The sequence below is a fragment of the Macadamia integrifolia genome, chromosome 14 (genome assembly GCF_013358625.1).
Source record: "Macadamia integrifolia cultivar HAES 741 chromosome 14, SCU_Mint_v3, whole genome shotgun sequence".
Taxonomy (NCBI): Eukaryota; Viridiplantae; Streptophyta; class Magnoliopsida; order Proteales; family Proteaceae; genus Macadamia; species Macadamia integrifolia.
The window spans coordinates 8887865-8907225 of record NC_056570.1 but is presented as its reverse complement, the minus strand read 5'-3'; the positions used below and the strand labels follow the sequence as shown (position 1 = coordinate 8907225).

The window sequence follows — 19361 nt, the reverse complement described above, 5'->3', positions numbered from 1 at the left end:
GAGAAGGGTGGGGAGACGGGGGGGTGAGGGAAACCCTATGTTGGGTCCGTTCTTCAAAGTCCCGCTTCGATCCAATCGAAGCGTGACGGAGGAGTTGATATCATGACGCCTCTGCTTGTTCTCCTTTCTTTCTCTTCTCCTCCCCTTCGACCTGCAATCAATTTATCAATTATATTTTGATTTTGAAAACCCTAGATCTCCCGTTCCTCTCTCTCTCTCTCTGTTCAATCGCTCTTCGTTCTCTTACCTGTATCTTCAAAGGCGAAGTAAAAGTAAAAAGAGGAATATATAGGTTTCCATCTTTCACTTTTTTCCCTCGATCTTCCAATCCGTTTCTGTTCCCCGTTGATTTCACCATTCAATCGTTGCTGGCTTCGGTTGCGATGGACATCAATTGGACTCCTGGTTTCGGCGTTTTACTGTTGTTGAATTTGGAGAATTGGAGGGGGTGAAGTGAATTTCTGGGACATTTTAGGTGGCTTCATCGTTCTCGTATTATTTCATCTGGAAGCTCGGGTTCTGCTGATTTATTCAATTTTTATTCATGGAGCCTCGCGTTGGGAACAAGTTTCGGTTAGGTCGTAAGATCGGTAGCGGGTCATTTGGAGAGATCTATCTTGGTTTGTTGATTCTTCTGCTTCTTATTATCTTTGCGTCATTTTGTGATTTTGGGATGTGATTGATAGACGTGGATTTTTTTTTCTTTGTCAGGTACCAATATTCAGACAAATGAAGAGGTCGCCATTAAGCTTGTGAGTAATTTTCGTTCCAGTTCAATTTACCAAAAAAGGAAAATTTTCCTTCACCGACTGGGTCTTTCATTATTTACTCTCTCCCTTTCGTTTTCCTTCCTTCCGGCGGTTCTCCTTTTCTTGTCCTTGTGTCTTTAAGCTTGTGCGTCAGAAGGTTATTATTCAACGATTACATTCTTTGCTAAAGTAATTAGGTCCGAAAGGTGTTCATTTTGGTGTGGGACTACAAGTTTCTTTGAGATAATGTGTACTAGATATACCTGTACAACATGCTACTCAAGGAATGCAATGTATACTGGAAAATGAACTTGATAAGATTATCCTGGAAGAAGATAGTCAATTTTCAGCTGCTATCTGGAAAATGGCGGCTAGGTTTTGTACAAATGAAATGGAGAACTAAATCCCTGCCTTAGTTGATGTACCTTGTTATGATTTTGTTTGCAATATGAACTTGCTGAAGGTGCACTAAGAGCTTCCCTTGGCTTTCAGAAGGCATTATATGAACGGTTCTTAGTTGTCTGGAGGAAATTTCTGCAGCCTGTGCTTCTACAGGGCCCATGATGCATGGTCTTATACTTAAATATTTAAACAATGACTTTTTGACGTCTAATATCTCATGCGATATCCTGGATTCTTGTTCAATTTCTGCCTACTTTTGGAGGGTATAATGAGCTGAAACCATAGTGGGCGAGCCTGTGGCACTACGGTTAAGTTGCACTATTGCAACATGTTGGTAACATGTTCGAATCTTGGAAGCAGCCTGATGCAGATTCTTCACCAAACTAGGCTTGTTTTATTAGGAATAAGCTTAGGGTTGGGTTGTATACGTGTTGGGCCTTCAGTCCATGTGGTTTGGAGTGTATTGGGCTACTTTTATGGGTCTAAACTAGGGGTTCTAAGGTTGCATACGGGATTTAGTGATTTGTTTCCTTTTCTTTAGTTTCCTTTTTAGATGGGGTTATTTAGTTTCTAATTTCAGTACCTAAATTAGTTTCTAATTTCAGTACCTAAATTAGTTTCTAATTTCAAGTCATTGTTAGTTTCTAATTTCTGCCTAGACTAGTTTATATTTTCATTAGATTCTAATTTTCAGTTTTTAGTAACTTCTTGTAATCAATTTTTAGTAACTCAAATTTAGTAACTCAGAGTTACTATTACTTGTAAACCCTCCCCATCATGATTATAAATAAAGGAGAGCTCTCATCATAGGGAGACGATATTTACAATTAAAAAAAAAAGAGAAGCTTCATGCTGCTGCTGCTGGGTTTACTCCATGGCTATACCTTTGTGTCTGATCAAGGGTTAGGGATTGGTGTGTGATCCGATCGACACTCTGCGGCGAGAAGTCCGGGTGGGTCTTTTCTTATCTGGTTTTCTTATTGGATTCTCTTCTCCAGCAGTTCAGGTAAGTGATCAAACTTCTCTGCAGATTTCTGGGTTGGTTTTCTCTGTTTTCCTTCTTATCGGCCTAGCTGTTTTTGGAGAACCAGCCATTCGATGGCCTCCATATTCTGATTGAAGGATAATCCTACCCAGAGGGAGGATCGATCCAATTTTGGGGTCAATCAGACCACTAGATCTGCTGAAGTGAACTGTCAAGCAATTCTGGCTGATTGTCAAATCTGCACAGATTTAGATTCTGTTTTCTGTTCTGTGTTACTGTGACATTCTGGACTATTAGCATCTGTGAGCTGAACCTGCTGGAGGGGTTATATTGTTATTAAAATTTCTGGTTTAATCCTAAGACTGCTGCTGATTTATTTCGCTTCTGGTTACTGTTCATTGAGATTGTTTATCAATTCTGGTTTGTGGCTGAAGTCTGATTTTCTGCTATAAGTTTGCTATTGGTTTTGGTTGTTCTTAGTTTAAAAGTTCCTGTAGTTTGGGGCTGGTTTGGTTGTCAAATCCATTCCTACATTACAGCCTTTCCTGCAAAGCAGGGGGTAAGGTTGCATACATTTGCCTGTAGCGGGAGCCTCCTGTGGGGTATATAAACTAGATGCATGATGATTGTATTCTACAATGACTTCAGGGTTTTGTCTGTCTACGTCAGTTGGTCTTAGACATTTATTTACATTGCAATGTGTCTCAAATGTCTATGAAGTCACTGATTACAACTAGGCAGTTATTACTGCAAAGTTAATTTTTGGGTCTAGAAATTGAACTTTGGGATTGGGATCAAGAGAATGCAATTCCAAATCCACTTGCTTGCTAAGTTATGAAATTGGAATCCCATCAAATTCTACGAATCATATTTTGGGCATAAAGTGAGAAATAGGAAAAACACTTGGAAGTTCCTCTATGCATTTGCTTCACTGGATTGGAATGCAAAAGTAATGCCATGGTTTAGATATCTATAAAGGACCATGCTAATTCTAGCCTTTAAGAGAGGAAAACGTAAGAGAAAACAAGAAAAGACAAAAAGCAATAGTAGGGTTTCATTGTACTTTTTTTTTTTTTGGGTAAACCTTCAAACATATAGGTTGCATATCAGAACAAAAATGTCCAAAGCTGGATACTGAGAAAGGAAGGTGCTATTGATATTAAAGATTTAGAGCCCTACTTAAATTGAGAAGTCTGTTGAACTTTCTACCCATACATGAGGAAAACTCTAGTACATAAAGAACTGTAAGTAGTAATATTGTTTGAAAATAGCAATTGCATTTATAAGCTCTTAACTTGTCTATAATTTGACCGTTGATCAACTAATATTATCTTGGCCTATTGGGAATGTTTTGACATGGGAAACTTTGTTCATGAGCGTGGGGACTTTTGAAATAGGCACCCTCATTCCCCACTATGTGCATGTTTAGTTATGCTTCTGGGGCTTCTGCTTCTAGAAGCCCAAAAGCCAGCTTATGGGGTTTAAAAAGGCAAAACTAATGAATTATTTTGTTTGGAATCTGTACTGCCTGCAGCGCAAGAAGCCCAGAAGCTTCTCAGGCTTCTGTAGTGAAAGATTTCAAAAGAAATGATTTTGGTGGGCCCGTACTTTAACCTGCATAAGCCAAGAAGCTGGCTTCTAGAAGCTTACCTAAACATGCTTTATGTACCCAATCAGAAGCCATGTCCAGTTTTCTTATACATGGTTGTTTTATTTGGGTAAAAATCCTTTCCCTGCCCTTTGAATATATATATATATATATATATATTGAGATTTTAAGATTTGGGGTATCTTGAATTGAAGCCAGTTGTACTCTCCAGTATTCCTGACCAACACCCTCAAAGAGAATTACTCCAGAATCTTGAGACCTTACAATCAGTGTTTACTAATTGACAGACTTGCTTGCAAAGTTACATTGTAATTACCAAGGGGTTGTCTTTATGGTGTTGACATATTTATTTGTTTCTTTTTTCCATTATCCTCATTGGATGTCTTTTTTTGTTGGTAGAGATCACCACTTCCTTACATTAAATTTATTGATTGTGATATATCATATATGTATTACCTGAAATGAAGTGCTAATGCGGTTTCTGCTCCCCAGGAAAATGTCAAAACAAAGCATCCCCAGCTGCTATATGAATCAAAGCTGTACAGAATCCTCCAAGGAGGAAGTAATGAACTTTTATTATTTGTTGTTTTTTATTTACTTTTTTCTGATTTATCTTCTTCATTCATTTAACCCTTTGCAACTATTCTACATTGGCAGCTGGAATTCCAAATGTGAGATGGTTTGGTGTTGAAGGAGATTATAATGTTCTTGTGATGGATTTACTTGGACCTAGTCTTGAAGATCTATTCAACTTCTGTACTAGGAAACTATCCTTGAAATCTGTTCTTATGCTTGCAGATCAGATGGTAGGTTCCATGTATTGCATTCTTAGTCTTTAGCATTTTATTTACCTTTTCAGTTTCATCAGCTTGTGGCAATCTTAATACTCTTCTCAGATAAATCGAGTTGAATTTGTTCATGCAAAGTCATTTCTACATCGTGATATCAAGCCAGACAATTTCCTGATGGGCTTGGGGAGACGTGCAAATCAGGTTTTGTTTCTATTCTTAGCTCGTACACCTTTCAAAAATTTTGATCTGGACGTCTGTTTTGATGTACTGTCTTCTGTTTTAATTGAATATAGGTATATGTCATTGACTTTGGTCTGGCTAAAAAGTATAGAGATACGTCAACCCACCAGCACATTCCTTACAGGTATATAGCTGAAAGTTATTAATTTGTGAACTTCTTGTGCTTGAGGGCATTGATATTTTGCTGGTGTGAGTTGGATGAGCTTGTGGGCTTCTTGTGGTTGAGGGCATCGACATTTTGTTGGCATGAATTCAAATGTTGCATATCTCTTATGGTTGATGTCATAGGATCTTCATCCCCCTTTTCAATACTATCTTCTCTTTCCATTAGCAGAGATGAATGGCAAAACTAGGACATAATCTAAAATGAATGCATAGATAGAAACTCGGATGATGAATGACAAGTTAGGTCCCACCAAAGAAGAATGGTTTCCATCTGATCAATTGGATTAGGTGGGGATGGCCCCTGTAGTCCTCGTTTTCTTCCCCCTTTTTTTTGGGGGGGGGGGTGTGTGGAGGGGGTGGGGTTGATGTAAGGCTTGGTAGGAACTCCCAACCCTGATTAGGATTGCACAAATTCAAATCTGAAATCAGATTTAGAACCAAAGCTCGAATCTGGCTGAAATAGGAGGAAGTCTGCTGTTGGCTGTGGAGTCTCTGATGGAGCTCAAAGTTTGATCAGATGCTTCTCTTGTGGTGCTGAACTTGCCTTAAAAGTTGGGCCTGATTGGATGGGTAGATATGGAGATATGAAGTTTGGTACCTAATTAGGAAACTAATGTAGACCTTCAAGAACAGTTGATAGGAGTTTCAGCTGGACACCAAACTCTAGTCGAAGGAGCCCCCTTGGGTGCTCTATAAACCTGTAAAAGGGTTTCGGGTTTGGATTACAGGTGAGGAAATCCTGGCAGAAGATGAGTTTCGATCCCTGTACTTGGCTGATCTTCAGGCTGGCTTGATAGATCTGCTTCTGGTCTTCAACTATACTCCATCAATTTTCAAATCACTCTCTCTCAACGATAGAACAAAGAGAAGATAAGAAAACAGAAAAAGGAATTGATGGAGGGGTTGAGAAGGGGGAAGAAGAAGGTTAGGTTATGGGCATCTCACCCTTCAACTTTAGGCATCTCACCTAGGGCCTATTACCCAACTGCATCCCACAACAAAACAATGTAAGCTGTATCTAAATCATTTTATTACCTTCTCAATTGATTACATAAGCTCCATATGTATAGGAGTAAGTTTATATTACAAAATAGAAGGTATCTAAAGAAAGAAACTAACATAAAATAGAAACTAACTAGCTTAGGCAACTAATTACTAACTTGTACTCTAAGAAAACATAAGAGACCAATATAGGGACCTTCTAGAAGGCTAACCCCACACGCTAACTTGTCCTTTGACTGGTCAACACCCAAGATAAAAGAAGACAGCAATATGACAGCCCGCAGGTTAAGGGATTGGAAACTTTGGCTACTTCAGCTGGCTGGATTGATGGGCAGCAAGGAAAGCTTCTGGAAGGCTCCAAGCTGGAACTAAAAAACTGAAGTAAATAGCCATAGGGCTGCTGATTTGATGGCCCTAATAGATAGGCCAGTATGAGAATCTAGACAAAATCCGGAGCCAGCTGGACTGGTTCAAGCAGCCTAAGGAGTGGCTGGTCTGGCTGGATGGCTGTTCTCCTCCTTCGAATGGGACCAGCATGAGGGTCTTCCAAGGCCTATGAGTCCTTTGACAGCCCTATCTACATCAGGGGTGGGTGGGAGGGATATGTGGAAGGTCTTAGGGTTACTCCTACTACGGATTGGGTTTTGTGTTTGCTAAAGGTTTGTGGACTTAGTAGTGTTTTGATTCAGGTTTAGGATGATATCTTGGTAAAGGGTAAAGGGTAAAGGGTTGCTTAGAAAACAGGGAGAAATCTGAGACAGAATCTCAGGGTTATAAAGGATAGAGGGAATGATGTAACCACACACTCATGTTAAGCAACCCAATCAACCTATATTTTCAAATCGGTCTTTTGTTGGTACATGCAATTATATAAAGGGACAAAACAAAAGCTCCTAATCAGACTCAAACAGCAACTAATGAGACTAGCTTGCACCCAAACACTCTCTCTCTATCTCTCTATCTCCTATTCCTACGTAACCCATGAAAAAAAAAAAAAAACATGATAAAACAACTACTACCAGCACTTATTAGACCAAAACCTAGGTTGGGCCGGTTTTGTCTGGGTTTTGGTTTGGGTTTCCAGAGCTGGTCATGCTGGTCCAATCAGGCCGAATGCCACTGCATCAATTCTCCTCCTTTGAAAAGAACTCAACGGAGTTGAGTTTAGATAAGGACCAAGGAGGCCATCCGTGTTAACACACTGTAGGAGGATGATTCTGTTACCTTCTTGAGCTTAACGTCAGGGAGATCTTTAGCGAGAAGAAACTTAATTTCTTTGTTCCCGTGTTTGAAAGATTAGATTTTTGCATACCCACCAAGTTGTCTTATCAAACAACCACAGTCAACCGAAAAGAATGATGCGTCACATTGTACCGTATCCACCATGAATTGACCAACAGAGTATGTGAGCAAAAACCTATCAGTAATCTTGAGATTAGTGTTGTTCACCCGTGCAACCTTGTAGGGTTTTGAATGTGGCTCTGTCTGCAATCCCAACTTACGAACGACGTATTCAGTGACGACATTAATGCAATTACCTCCATTGATCACCATGATGCATAATTGGTCATTGTACTTCAGGTAGGTCTAGAAGATACTATTGTGGCACTCATCTTCGTTGTCACTTACCTTGTCAGTGGTCAAAACAAGATGAAGAACATGACAAAGGTGTCTCTCATCATCACTGCAATTGCCATTGACTTCACTCGGCCTATGCTCTACCTCCAAATTAGCTGTATCAAAATTTAGTTGTTGTTCTTGGACAAAGTATAAAATAATCTTTATCAGTATAAGCTATCAAACGTTTGGGACATTGTGCACTAATATGTTTGTACCCTTTGCACGCAAAACGTTGGTTGACAACCTTTGGCATCATAGGAATTTGTTAGAACCACTCTGATGTGTAGAATATGGTCGGTTAGGTTGTGAATATGACATAGATGAACCACTAGCATGTGGTGATGTAACAGGTGATTCAATCCCAGGTAGGATCTTTAGTACAGTCAATAAATTTCAGAATCGAGAACAATTAAGAAAAAATAAACAGAAAAATAGAGGAGGGAAAGAGAAGAAGGGAAATAAGGGTTAGGGAGGGGGGGGGGATAGGGGACTATCTTAGTCCTGGGCCTCTCACTGTTACTGCATCTCACAGCTCTCAAAGCTATAGCGTAAAGCTGTTCTTTTTTTTTCTTTTGAAACTGAAAATCGACTTGGCTGGTTATCAATCTATTCCTTTATTTATAGATGCAATAGATTACATCCCAGGTTTTTCTAGAAATATCTCAAACCAAATCCCAATAAAAATCCTAATTTTAAATTTGAGAGTAACTAATTAACTATTACATGGAAAGTGAAGATAACTAAAATAATAAGCTTCTAAAACTCCACTGGCAGCAACTGTCTTGGACTCAAAGTTCTCCACACAAGCTGTCTTGGGCCAACCAAATCTGGGTCGATACTTCCTTTTATGAAGAAAATATTCCTAAAATAACTCCTTATTTTGTTCCCTGATTTATCTCCTTGATGCGAGCTGGCTTGGGGATCTTCTAAACATCTTCCTTCAAATCAGCAACTTGATGTCCAATACTTTCCATAAAAAGTAGCACTGTCAAAAGCTGCCAAACTCCACGATTTGGCCATGGGGCCCACTTGAAATTCTGGAGAAATCTTCTCCCTTAGAGCTGGACGATAACTCCAAATAATTCTGGAAATACTCTTACAAACCAGCTGGTGATATCTTTAACCGGGCAGAATCGATAACTCCTTGTGCTAATTGGATATCTACCCAAATCTCCGACAAATAAGGAACTTTTAGACCCCAATCGATAGGCTTGACCTACATCGATTGGTTTGCTGAATGACTTTTCCTGGGGAGAAAACTAATCCTGACTGGAACTATCACCCATATGAAAAGTATCTAGAAAAGCCTCTTCACTCTTCAGACTTTCTTCAACCTAATATGCCACTTTTACCATGTCCTCCATCATAGGTAGTTGATTGGATGCTATGCTGCACTGACATGAGGATGCAATCCATTACGGAATTGTGCCACTAATACCTCCTCATCCCGCTCAAAATCAGACCAAGCTGGTAAATAGTAAAATTTAATGTCGTACTTCTCAACCGTCATGCTATCCTGTGTCTACTGTTGTGCAAATTTGAGATGCATGCACTGTTTGTGGTCGGTAAGTAGGGTATGTTCATGAATTCACTCATCTCAGCCAAATAGTGACTAACCTGATGCCTCAAGAGTTGAGTCCGATTTTGTTGCTGGTGCTTGATCCACCAAACTCAAGCCATGCCCTTCAGCTTAGCCTCTGCAAATAGAATCTTTTCTGGCATTTTTGACAACCAGTACATTTGAAAAGTATCTCCAAACTGTGAACCCAGTCAAGGTAGCACTTGAATCACCAAAGAAAAGTACGTGAAATTGCTCCTAGCAATAGCTCAGTAACCAGCTGAAGTTGCTGGTTTGTATCCCACAGAGGTGGGGTTGATTCGCAGCAAGACTCTTAAGTCTTAAGCTTTAGATTGCAATAAGGTAAGGTTTCAACCACCTAAATCTTAGATTCAAAGGTTGAGTATTTAAGGAGTTCTTTCGAGTTTCGATCAACTTTCAATCCAATTATACTGCCAGAAACAGGGGAAAGGTCTGAAACTGTGTATGATGGAGGAGGAGGATACAAGAGATGTGGAAAGAAAGGAAAAGAAAGAAGAAAAGCTTCCAGAAAGGGTGAAAGACTGAATCGATGGGGAGGAAATGGGTCTTTCGGCTCTGACATCAAATTGGTTGAGGGCCGGTTATAGAATGGGGAGAAATCTGAGATGGAATCTTAGAATTGTAGAGGAGAGGGAATCAAGTAACATGTCACTACTCACTCACATTGGGCAACCCAATTAACTTATCTATTTTCAAATCTGTCTTTTGTTGGGCACATGCAAATAAATAAAGGGAAAAAAACAAAGACTCCTATCAGACTCTATGACTGAAACTATTGATACTATTTTGCATTTTAAATGGCCAAACTCTATTTCTCTATCTCTTATTCCTATGTAATCCATTTAAAGCAAAACATGATGAAACAAAAGACATTAAGACCAACTAAACTACCACCGGCCATCATTAGACCAAAAACCTGGGTTGGGCCAATTCCATCTAGGTTTGGGTTTCCAAAGCCGTTATGCTGGTCCAACCAGTCTAATGCTACTACAATACTACATCATATCTGGTATTAGGTCGAATTTGAAAAGGGTATATGGTATACTTTGGGTTTCAATTTCAGAGATTAAATGGCTCTTAGAATTTCAGTTAAAGGTTTTAATGGAGGGTTATGTGGGTAATGGGTTTAGGGTATTTTCTCATTGTGGAAATTTAGTATCAGATGTGTGGGTAGTATTAGATTGGCTGCTATGGGAAGATTCATTGGGATTCTCATGAGGTCATGTTCAGTTCTTGCTTCCTGACATTGGTTGTCGTAGAAGATTGGTGGTTAGTACAACAATAAAGAACAACAGAGAGACTAAAATAAAAAAATTATATGGGAATAATAAAAATGAAAGAGGTTTAATATAAGCGCCTTTAGATTGGGGAAAAAAGCCCAAAATGATAGTTTTGATTTTGTTTGTACCCTAGGTTATTAGAGTGCATCGTATCCTATTGTATACTTTCTCAAATATATATTCTGCACATTAGTTAGTTTTAGAATACACAAAGTTCAATGAAAACAACTAAAATATGCAATGACAATGAGTAAAAATCATTTAATATTACACAAGAAAACAACTAAAGCGTACATCTAAGGTTAAAACACCCTTGTAATACCGTTCCTTCAACTCTATGTCAGTACTATGTAGAGTAGCTCGAAACTAATACATCTAAGTTTGAATCTTACACAAAGCTTGCTCAAATACGGCACATTATCTTTGTAGATGCAGTGTAGTTAGTCCCCAACACTTTGTTCCTCTAAGAAATGTAGGTGATGCAGGACAGGTTTGGGAAACCTAGTCCAAGTCTTCCTTTGGTGTCCTGCTGCCTCATGGAGTTGCTTGTTTACAACTACTTGGCTTGGGGGCAAGCACTTGGGCGGAGTAAAGTTGACCGTAGAGTGCCGTTGTGCAAACGCGTGCGTTGTAGTTTTTCAGCTTGCTCAAAAGCCCCAACGAAAGAAGGTGGTAGCCTAAGAGAGAAGAGTTAGGGAAGAGGAAGAGGAAGGGGGTTTGGCTTCACACCAACTTGGATTCACTACAAGGTGTGCAGGGGATCACTCATCCTGCAGCGAATAGGAGAAATCTCAGAAGTCCAACATCATCTTCATTGTCTTTAGTTCCAAAATACAACCTTTTTAAAACCCAATAAAAAGAAAGAGAAACAACTCCCTAATAACTCCCTTACAACATTAGTACATAACCGTTTTGACACTACATACATTAAAACACAACAAAATAAAACAAACTACACACAAGTAAATAAAAATATGCATTCACACGAGACATCTAGCAACAATGAAGAGATATGTTGTTATGTACATTGGCGTCTCCTCTAATGTGAACTAGATCTTAGAAAGATGTCCTCATCAGTAACAAATGGTGGCAGTGCTGTAAATTATTGGAAGTTTATGCTATAAAATAAGGGAAGTAAGTGGGGTGTAATGAATAAGGGGGCGGGGTTAAACTTGGAATGGAAAACAAAATTAGGGTAGGAAGGAATAGTGAAACAAAGGGAAGAACAATAATGGGAAAACCTGATTTAGGGCATAAAAACCATAGTTGTCACGACGTCAAATCGATCCAAGGTGGTGGAGGGGTGGCTAATTGATTTGGCGATAAATCACTCGTTATGGCATTGCCATGTCGGTCAAATCACCATGTGCCATTTTTTTATTTTCTCTATTTTCTAAAGTTATTTAGCATGCTATAAGCCTACAATATATACTCTGCAAATTATCTACAACAAGTTATTACTTAATAACTTATAAAACAGAGCATTAAACTCCTAAAGCTTCTATGATAACCATTCAAAACAGAGCATTAAACTCCTCAAGACCTGTCTAAATGTCCGAGACTGTTGCTAAGCTCAACCAACAAAAGGCTTGGTTGTCACAATTTTTTTGAGGCTACATAATGCCGCATAAGTACCTGAAAACAGCTCACTGTCTCAAAAAGAAATGGAAGAAAACATTTTATGCATAAGAGTTCCTATAAATTCCTTTACAAAATAGAGCCAATAAGCATACATAAATAGCAGTGTATGATAACTCACAACAGAGTGATGACAATTGACAAAGAAGTAACAATGCCTTACACCATTGGAAAATTTTCAACCTGTGAAATCGAACGCAGAATCACATATCATCCAACTAGGAACTGCAACTAAAAAATAGAATTCTTACAACTACTGCCCCGCTGAAACAGAGAAAAAAGAGAAGAAGAAAGAGCTGCAGAAACAGAGGAAGAAGAAGAAGAAGAAGAAGAAGACGAAGTCGAGGAGTTGTTTCTATCAGTGATCAGTCATGTCGCAGAGAAGAAAATGAAGAAGAACAGAAGAAGAAGAAGGAGAAAGAGAAGCAGAGAAGAAGACGAAGAAGGAGAAGGAGAAACTGAGTCACAGACGTGAGACATCACATGTTGCAGAGATTTAGAGAAGGAGAAGGAGAGAAGAACTGAAGAAGAAGAAGGAGAAAGAGAAGCAGAGAAGAAGAAGACGACGAAGAACTTACCTTGCGTCGGAGAAGGATCGAAGTAGTAGGATACAAGAAAGCTTCTTCTCTTGTTGCCGAAGAAGAATCGAGCCGTTGGGGTCGAGGGTTCAGTTGAGGGGTTTTCGTCTTTTGTGGATTTTTAGTAGAAAAATCGAGACTTGAGTGAGAGAATGAGAGAATAGAGATTGACCTGGTCGAGGCCCGAGGGTTTTGTTTTGTTTTGTTTTTATTTTTCACCTGCCAATCAAAATATAGGAAATAGAATATTGTTAATAAGTTTTAAAAAAAGTTCCAAAAATCGATCACCTAGTGCTTTAGGCATGAAATGGCATCTACGGCGACGCCTATCCAACTCTGGCGCCGCTATTCGAGACTCATACTAATCGTACCACCGCCATGTGCTGATTTTATTACCTTGGCGACGCCGTGACAACTATGCTATAAACCGTATGAAACATAGTCACGGTGCCAAGGCGAGCCAAGGTGTTGGAGGGCGACCTAAATGCTTAGGCGACAAGTCGCCCGCCTTGAGATGATCAAGTGTTATTTTTTATTTTCTCTCTTTCCTAACATTATTTAGTATACTATGTTTACCTTGTGCCATAAAAAAAACAACATTGAGCCACATCAAGTCATGAAAAATCAACATTAAGCCACATCATCGTAAAAAATCAACACTAAGAGAAGTGCTATTGTTTTATAATATGTTTGACTGGAATGATTTTATTTTTACATGAGATTTTTTGTATTAGGTATAACACAAAACCAACTTTCCAACAAGTCTATGATTACTTATATATGAGTTGTAATGACAAAGTTATGTTCTGATCAAACTTATTTTAAAGTGTGTGTATGCTATTAAGATCGCCTGAATGAAAATAATTTTATGGACTTCCAAAACAGAAGATTATTTTACCGGATTTTTGGTTTTTAACAATGTTTTACTATGATAAGATTCATAAAATATTTAGAATTGAGAAAAACCTAAGCATTTGAAAGTTGAAAATTTCGCCTACAACAAAAAATCTAGTTTTTGTTCTTGGAATGGGGGGTTGATATTTTATCCTTTTGGAATTTGATTTTTAAACTATTTTTATTAGATTCAAATAGGGGGTATTTGCTTATTTATAAATGATTTCTTAAGTATATGCAATAACAAATATAGGAACATTACTTAAATAATATTTGGCATAAATAAGTGCCAAAACATAAGGCGATATGCAGTGCAATAGGGCGATAGTCACCTAGGTCCTAGGTAAACCACCTGGATGCCAAGGCGCCACCTTGACAACTATGATATAAAATTGATCATCTCCTACCTCAAGCCTTCAAACCAGTTCCAAGGAGAGAGGAAAGCTTGACTGGAGCTCGTATGTGGCCTTAAATGGCCTTGAGTCTCCTGGATGAGGCATCATTAGAGGGCTCCTCGTATTGAATCCAATATCGAGAGGTGGGAGTGTTCAAACTTGATTTGGGGAACTATGGTACCACTAGAACAGGGGTACTGTAACCAAAGATCTCAATGGGAAATTGGGCAGGATAGATAGAGAGAGTGCAACAAGCCATGCAACACCACAAAATTACATTGGCAATATAAAGAAAGAGACATCATAGTAATGGAAACCAACTCAAAATAAGAAACTGACAAACTAGGGAATATCTCAAATAAAGAAACTAACGAATAACTCCTACGTTATCTACCCACCCAAATAAAATCTTAAAGATTCCATTCTATGTGAACAATCAGCCCCCTTTTTGACAGATTAACCAGGCCTACCTTGTTGCATCTTGGCTTAGGGGTCTCCAAAGGGGGCCGTTCCGATCCAACCAGGCTAATGCAATTGCATCGAGTAATCTGCACAATAGTTACTTTTTATTTGGACCAGTTACATATTTTTCTGTTTTTCTTCTTTTTTTTGGGGGTGGGGGGAGATGGGGGTTTGGGGTGGGGAGGGGGGGTTTGGGGTGGGGGAATGGTTAAAAGATCTTCAAAGTGTACATTTTTAAACTGAAATGTGGAGTTGATTTGGAACCTGGATAACCAAATACTAAGAAGCTGCTAATACCAATACATTTGATTTAAATCATGGATGTCGTTGGATATTTAAAGCATGAACCTGATTTTGGATTTGTTGCTTCTTTACCTGTGAACTCCTAAACGGTGTAAAATGAACTTGGTTTAGCTCTTACTATCTCTGGACACAGACTTTGCAGATACAGTAACTCTGCTTTTGATTCTATCATTGGGTCTGTGACTTCAAGGAGAAATTCGGCCAGTTCTGAATCAAGAACATGCACTTGTCTCTGTTTTTACTGTGTTACTGATAAACTTGCCACTGTTTTTTCCTTGGGCTATAGTAGTTGTTTAATTCTTATGGTTAACTATGCGGTTTCAGTCTTATTTTTTGTCATCAAGTGTAACGTAGATTCTTTATCTTTGTACCCCACATGGTCTTAAACACTGCAGAGAAAACAAAAACCTGACGGGAACGGCAAGATATGCGAGCATGAATACTCACCTTGGCATTGGTATAGTATACAATTTGTTATATGTATTTTAGCTTCCAATCATTCTTGTAGACTATTTTCCATCATGCTTATAAAATATTTTGGTGGTCATATCTTCAACAATCTAGATTTAATTGCAATTCAGTTTTGTGTCTACTGCTGACTCTGATATTGGATTGAATAGAGCAAAGCCGGAGGGATGATTTAGAATCTCTTGGATATGTTCTTATGTACTTTTTAAGAGGAAGGTGCGAATTCTTGCCTACCTTATTTATTATGTCTAGATTTGGTTTTAATTGAATAATGTATTAAATTTTCCTCTCCTTTCTTCGCAGTCTTCCTTGGCAAGGGCTGAAAGCAGGAACCAAGAAGCAGAAATATGAAAAGATCAGTGAGAGGAAGGTGTCAACATCCATTGAGGTGTTTTATTTGGATTGGGTTTGTCTGCTACCATGTGTATTTGTTATCATGAAATTGTGATGAAAAGTTTGCTGCTTTATCTACAGGCATTATGTCGCGGTTATCCTACGGAATTTGCATCATACTTTCATTACTGCCGCTCTTTACGCTTTGATGATAAGCCAGATTATGCTTATCTGAAAAGAATATTCCGTGACCTCTTTATTCGTGAAGGTTTAAGTTTACTTCATTGTGTTCTATCCTATCTTTTAAATTAGAATTTCCATATCCATATATTTTATTTTGCATGGCATGCTCATATTGCAGGCTTTCAGTTTGATTATGTATTTGACTGGACCATTTTGAAGTATCAGCAATCACAGATTGCCACTCCCCCTGCCCGTGCCATTGTAAGTGACATTGAAGTAGGTGTTGTTTCCTTGTTTCGATCCCAAGAAAAGTTTGTATCTGAGTAGTGATCTTCTCTGATAGGGTCCTGCTGGAACAAGCTCTGCGATACCCCCAGCTGCTGCCAATGCTGACCGACAATCAGGTTAGTTTAGGATTGTACTATCTTTGAGTCCTTGATCATTTTATACATACACCTGTCACAAGGGCTCAACTCGGGCCAGTCTGTTTGGCAATGGATGAATTCTGAAGAGGGCTGAGCCCGTGGCACTGTTGACATGTTACATGCACCTAGAATTCATATTATGGGTATTTCCAATAGGAAATGGTTCTCATTTTACTTCTTTGAACCTTGCTGCTTTATTGTAGGATATCATTGATCATTTGATTCATGCTGTTTTATTAACATAAACCTTCTATAAGTGGAGTCCTTTCCATTCGTATTTGTTTTGTGATTTCTGACCTTCTACCAACTGGAAGTTAAGACTGTTCTCTTCCTATACATACATATGTGGCTTAGCTTACACTTTGTTGCTTCTGTAACCTGTCCCAGGTGGGGAAGAAGGAAGACCATCTGGTTGGTCTTCAACGGATCCCTCTCGTAGGAGACCATCAGGTCCTGTTATAAATTCAGGAAGCTTATCAAAGCAGAAAAGTCCAGTTGCAAATGATTCTGCTGTGTCTAAAGATGCTATGGTGAGCTCTTTGTTTTTCTAGTTGTCTGATCTGGATGTCGGCTTACTATGGCTTGTGGTATCTTTAACCATTGAACATAGGGATTTTCTTATTGTAGTAATAGTTATAATAGATTGATTTTGAAAGTGTAGCATTCATCATCTCATACAGCTGTCTAACTTTGGTGCTGTCACATTGTTTGTGCAATGCCTCGATTATGTAGCTGGTCATGAATGTTCTTTTATGGATTTCGCCTTGATGTTGGATCCCCCTAGACTGCAATGTGCACATATGATGAGGGTCATCATAAATGTCATTTTCTATATGAAATTTATACTTTTTGGTCTTCCATCTTTAATGAACTTCACCTTCAACTTAAACGAACTGATTACCAGGGATGACAACAGTGGCTTCCAGCTGTTGGTATCTATTTCTATTTTAACCCTCAAGATGCTTGGACATTTGCAGCTACCTAGTAGTACTTTTATGGGGCGGTCGGGTGGATCATCAAGGCGAGCTGCTGTTTCTAGCAGTCGTGATGCAGTGATGGTGGGAAGTGATTCTGATCCTTCTCGGCCTCGAACAACAGAGGCAAGCCCAGGAACTTTCCGCAAGGTAGCAAATGGGCAGAGAAGTTCACCAGTTACCTCGGCGGAGCACAAACGCACGTCTTCTAGCAGAAACACCTCTAACATAAAGAACTATGAATCAACTCTGAAGGGTATTGAGGGCCTGCATTTTGACAATGATGAGAGGTTGCAGTATTAGACACATGCTGCATTGTGACTCTCTCTCTCTCTCTCCTGTAAATTAGAAGCTGCTGTACTACTATAACACTTAAGGAGTGGAATTATTCTCTTTTGAGTTTGTTTGAGGGAAGCTGTGATTTGGAACCCAAGATACCGTCTGGTTGGGATTGGCAATATGGGACTCTCAGTGACCATAAAAATACGGAGTCAGAGAGGAGTGGAACCCAACTGAATCCCGCCATGGTAAGGCTGTGTTAAATACAGGTTGAGTTATCAGCACGGCTTCGCCTATATTAATTACTTTTTTCTTTTCAACTGTAACTCCTATGCTTTGAATCTTGTTAGCATACTAAGCTTTGTTCCATCACATAATGGTATTGTAAGCTAGTCATTTGTATTGATTATTTTTTCAGATCTCTCTTCCCCCCCCCCCCCCCCCCCCCTCCCCTCCCTCCCTCCCCTCCCCTCCCCCTTCCCTTTTTCCTTGATCTGGGTAATGCATATGAATATAAACGGCAATGGTAAGGGAGATTGAACTGTTCATTTTGTGCGCTTAAGCATGTTTCTATTATAACTTCACTTATGTTCAGGAGAGAGAGAGGGTTCCGGTAGATTGGAATTTTAAACGTTTTTAGGCTTCACTGTTTCAGAGTTTCTGTTTGAGTTTACAAGGAAAGATTCTTGCAGTGTTGCCTTACCATAAGGAAATTGGATATACAAAATCGAGGCTTGAGCCTTGAGCCTTGAGCCTTGAGACCTTGAAGGTTGAAGTCTTGAAAGCTTTGGAAGTGTGAGAGATGCTTCAATGGCCGCTTTAAGGACACTTGAGGATGGAGCAAGGAGGAAAGAGGCAAATCAGTACAGTAGAATTGGGTTTGGGATTCGTTCAACTCTGGCCTTGACATTTTTTTATCCTTAAAGTTTGACTTGGGCGATCCTTCGAGTCTGTCGGCCTGTTCTCCTATCTGTTTGCCGAGTCACGTAGTTGGGAAATCGACCCAAGTGGCGAGTTTGGGGGACAATCTTGCCTGATTTCTACATCACCTTATTTTGTCCCGTGTGGGATTTATAAAACAGGGGAGGAGTTTTGTCTGGAAATGTGGTCTTTGCACCAATGCATGGGTGCATTGGTCAAGAAGAATGCACATTGAAACATCATTAGGGTAGATATTTCACCCGCCTCAAGGCATGTGTGTCGTGCAGCTTCTAACCCCTCGCCCCCCACCCCAACTATTTCCCTATAAATTATGATATGATAATGTTGTATGCAGAAAATTTCTAATTATGATTCATTATTTTATTACTGTCCGTCCATCCACATGCGAAGAAGGGCATTTTCCTTGTGGTGCCAGTTTTAATATGTCATCAAGCGGGGCTACATAGAGAGAGAAAGAAAAAAAAATCAATATGGTGTCAAATTTAATATAATCATTGATCATTAATTGGGCCAAGAGGGTTAGAATCGGATAGGCATATGGTATTTTTTCAAGCGGAGGAGAAAATAGACACAGATTTGGATATATTGGCAGTATACTCAAAGTCTTTTCCTTTTTATTCTTAAAAGTGACATAAAGGGTTCCACAAGGGAGTGTTGTCCTGTCCATATATATGGGTGAAAGAATGTTCCCATGAAATGGAAAATAATGTCTCTATCAATGCCTTTCTCGTGTGCTCTCGTTGACTTATATGGTTATGCATAAAAAAAAAAAAAAAAGGTTTTTTGGTAATTAGGACAAATATAAATATTTTTGACTGCCTTATTATATAAAGGTTTTATTATTCTCACTAAAAGTAACTAAATAAATAAATCATAAGATTTTGTATTTGTTGATAAGGGAAAAAAATAAAAGGGAGTCAGCTATAATGCTATATGCATACAGTACCACTAAATTTTCATTTTTCCGTAAACAGTACCACTAAACTTAGTGTCGTAGGCTCTCTGCACTAAATGGTCCCATGATGAGAGTTCCTTTTTTTTTTT

The 19361-nt window shown here is 39.0% G+C and overlaps 1 protein-coding gene across 1 annotated transcript; it reads left to right on the top strand.

The window, feature by feature from the left end:
- On the top strand, window positions 1–17792 carry LOC122061129 (casein kinase 1-like protein 2). Its single transcript, XM_042624324.1, has 14 exons — window positions 1–620; window positions 712–752; window positions 4238–4307; window positions 4403–4551; window positions 4642–4737; window positions 4830–4900; window positions 15109–15170; window positions 15334–15397; window positions 15485–15569; window positions 15656–15782; window positions 15876–15958; window positions 16041–16101; window positions 16510–16652; window positions 17100–17792. Exons 1-14 carry the CDS (start codon window positions 545–547, stop codon window positions 17397–17399), a joined length of 1428 nt encoding a protein of 475 aa, XP_042480258.1. The 5' UTR covers window positions 1–544; the 3' UTR covers window positions 17400–17792.
- The last annotated feature ends 1569 nt before the right edge of the window (window positions 17793–19361 follow it).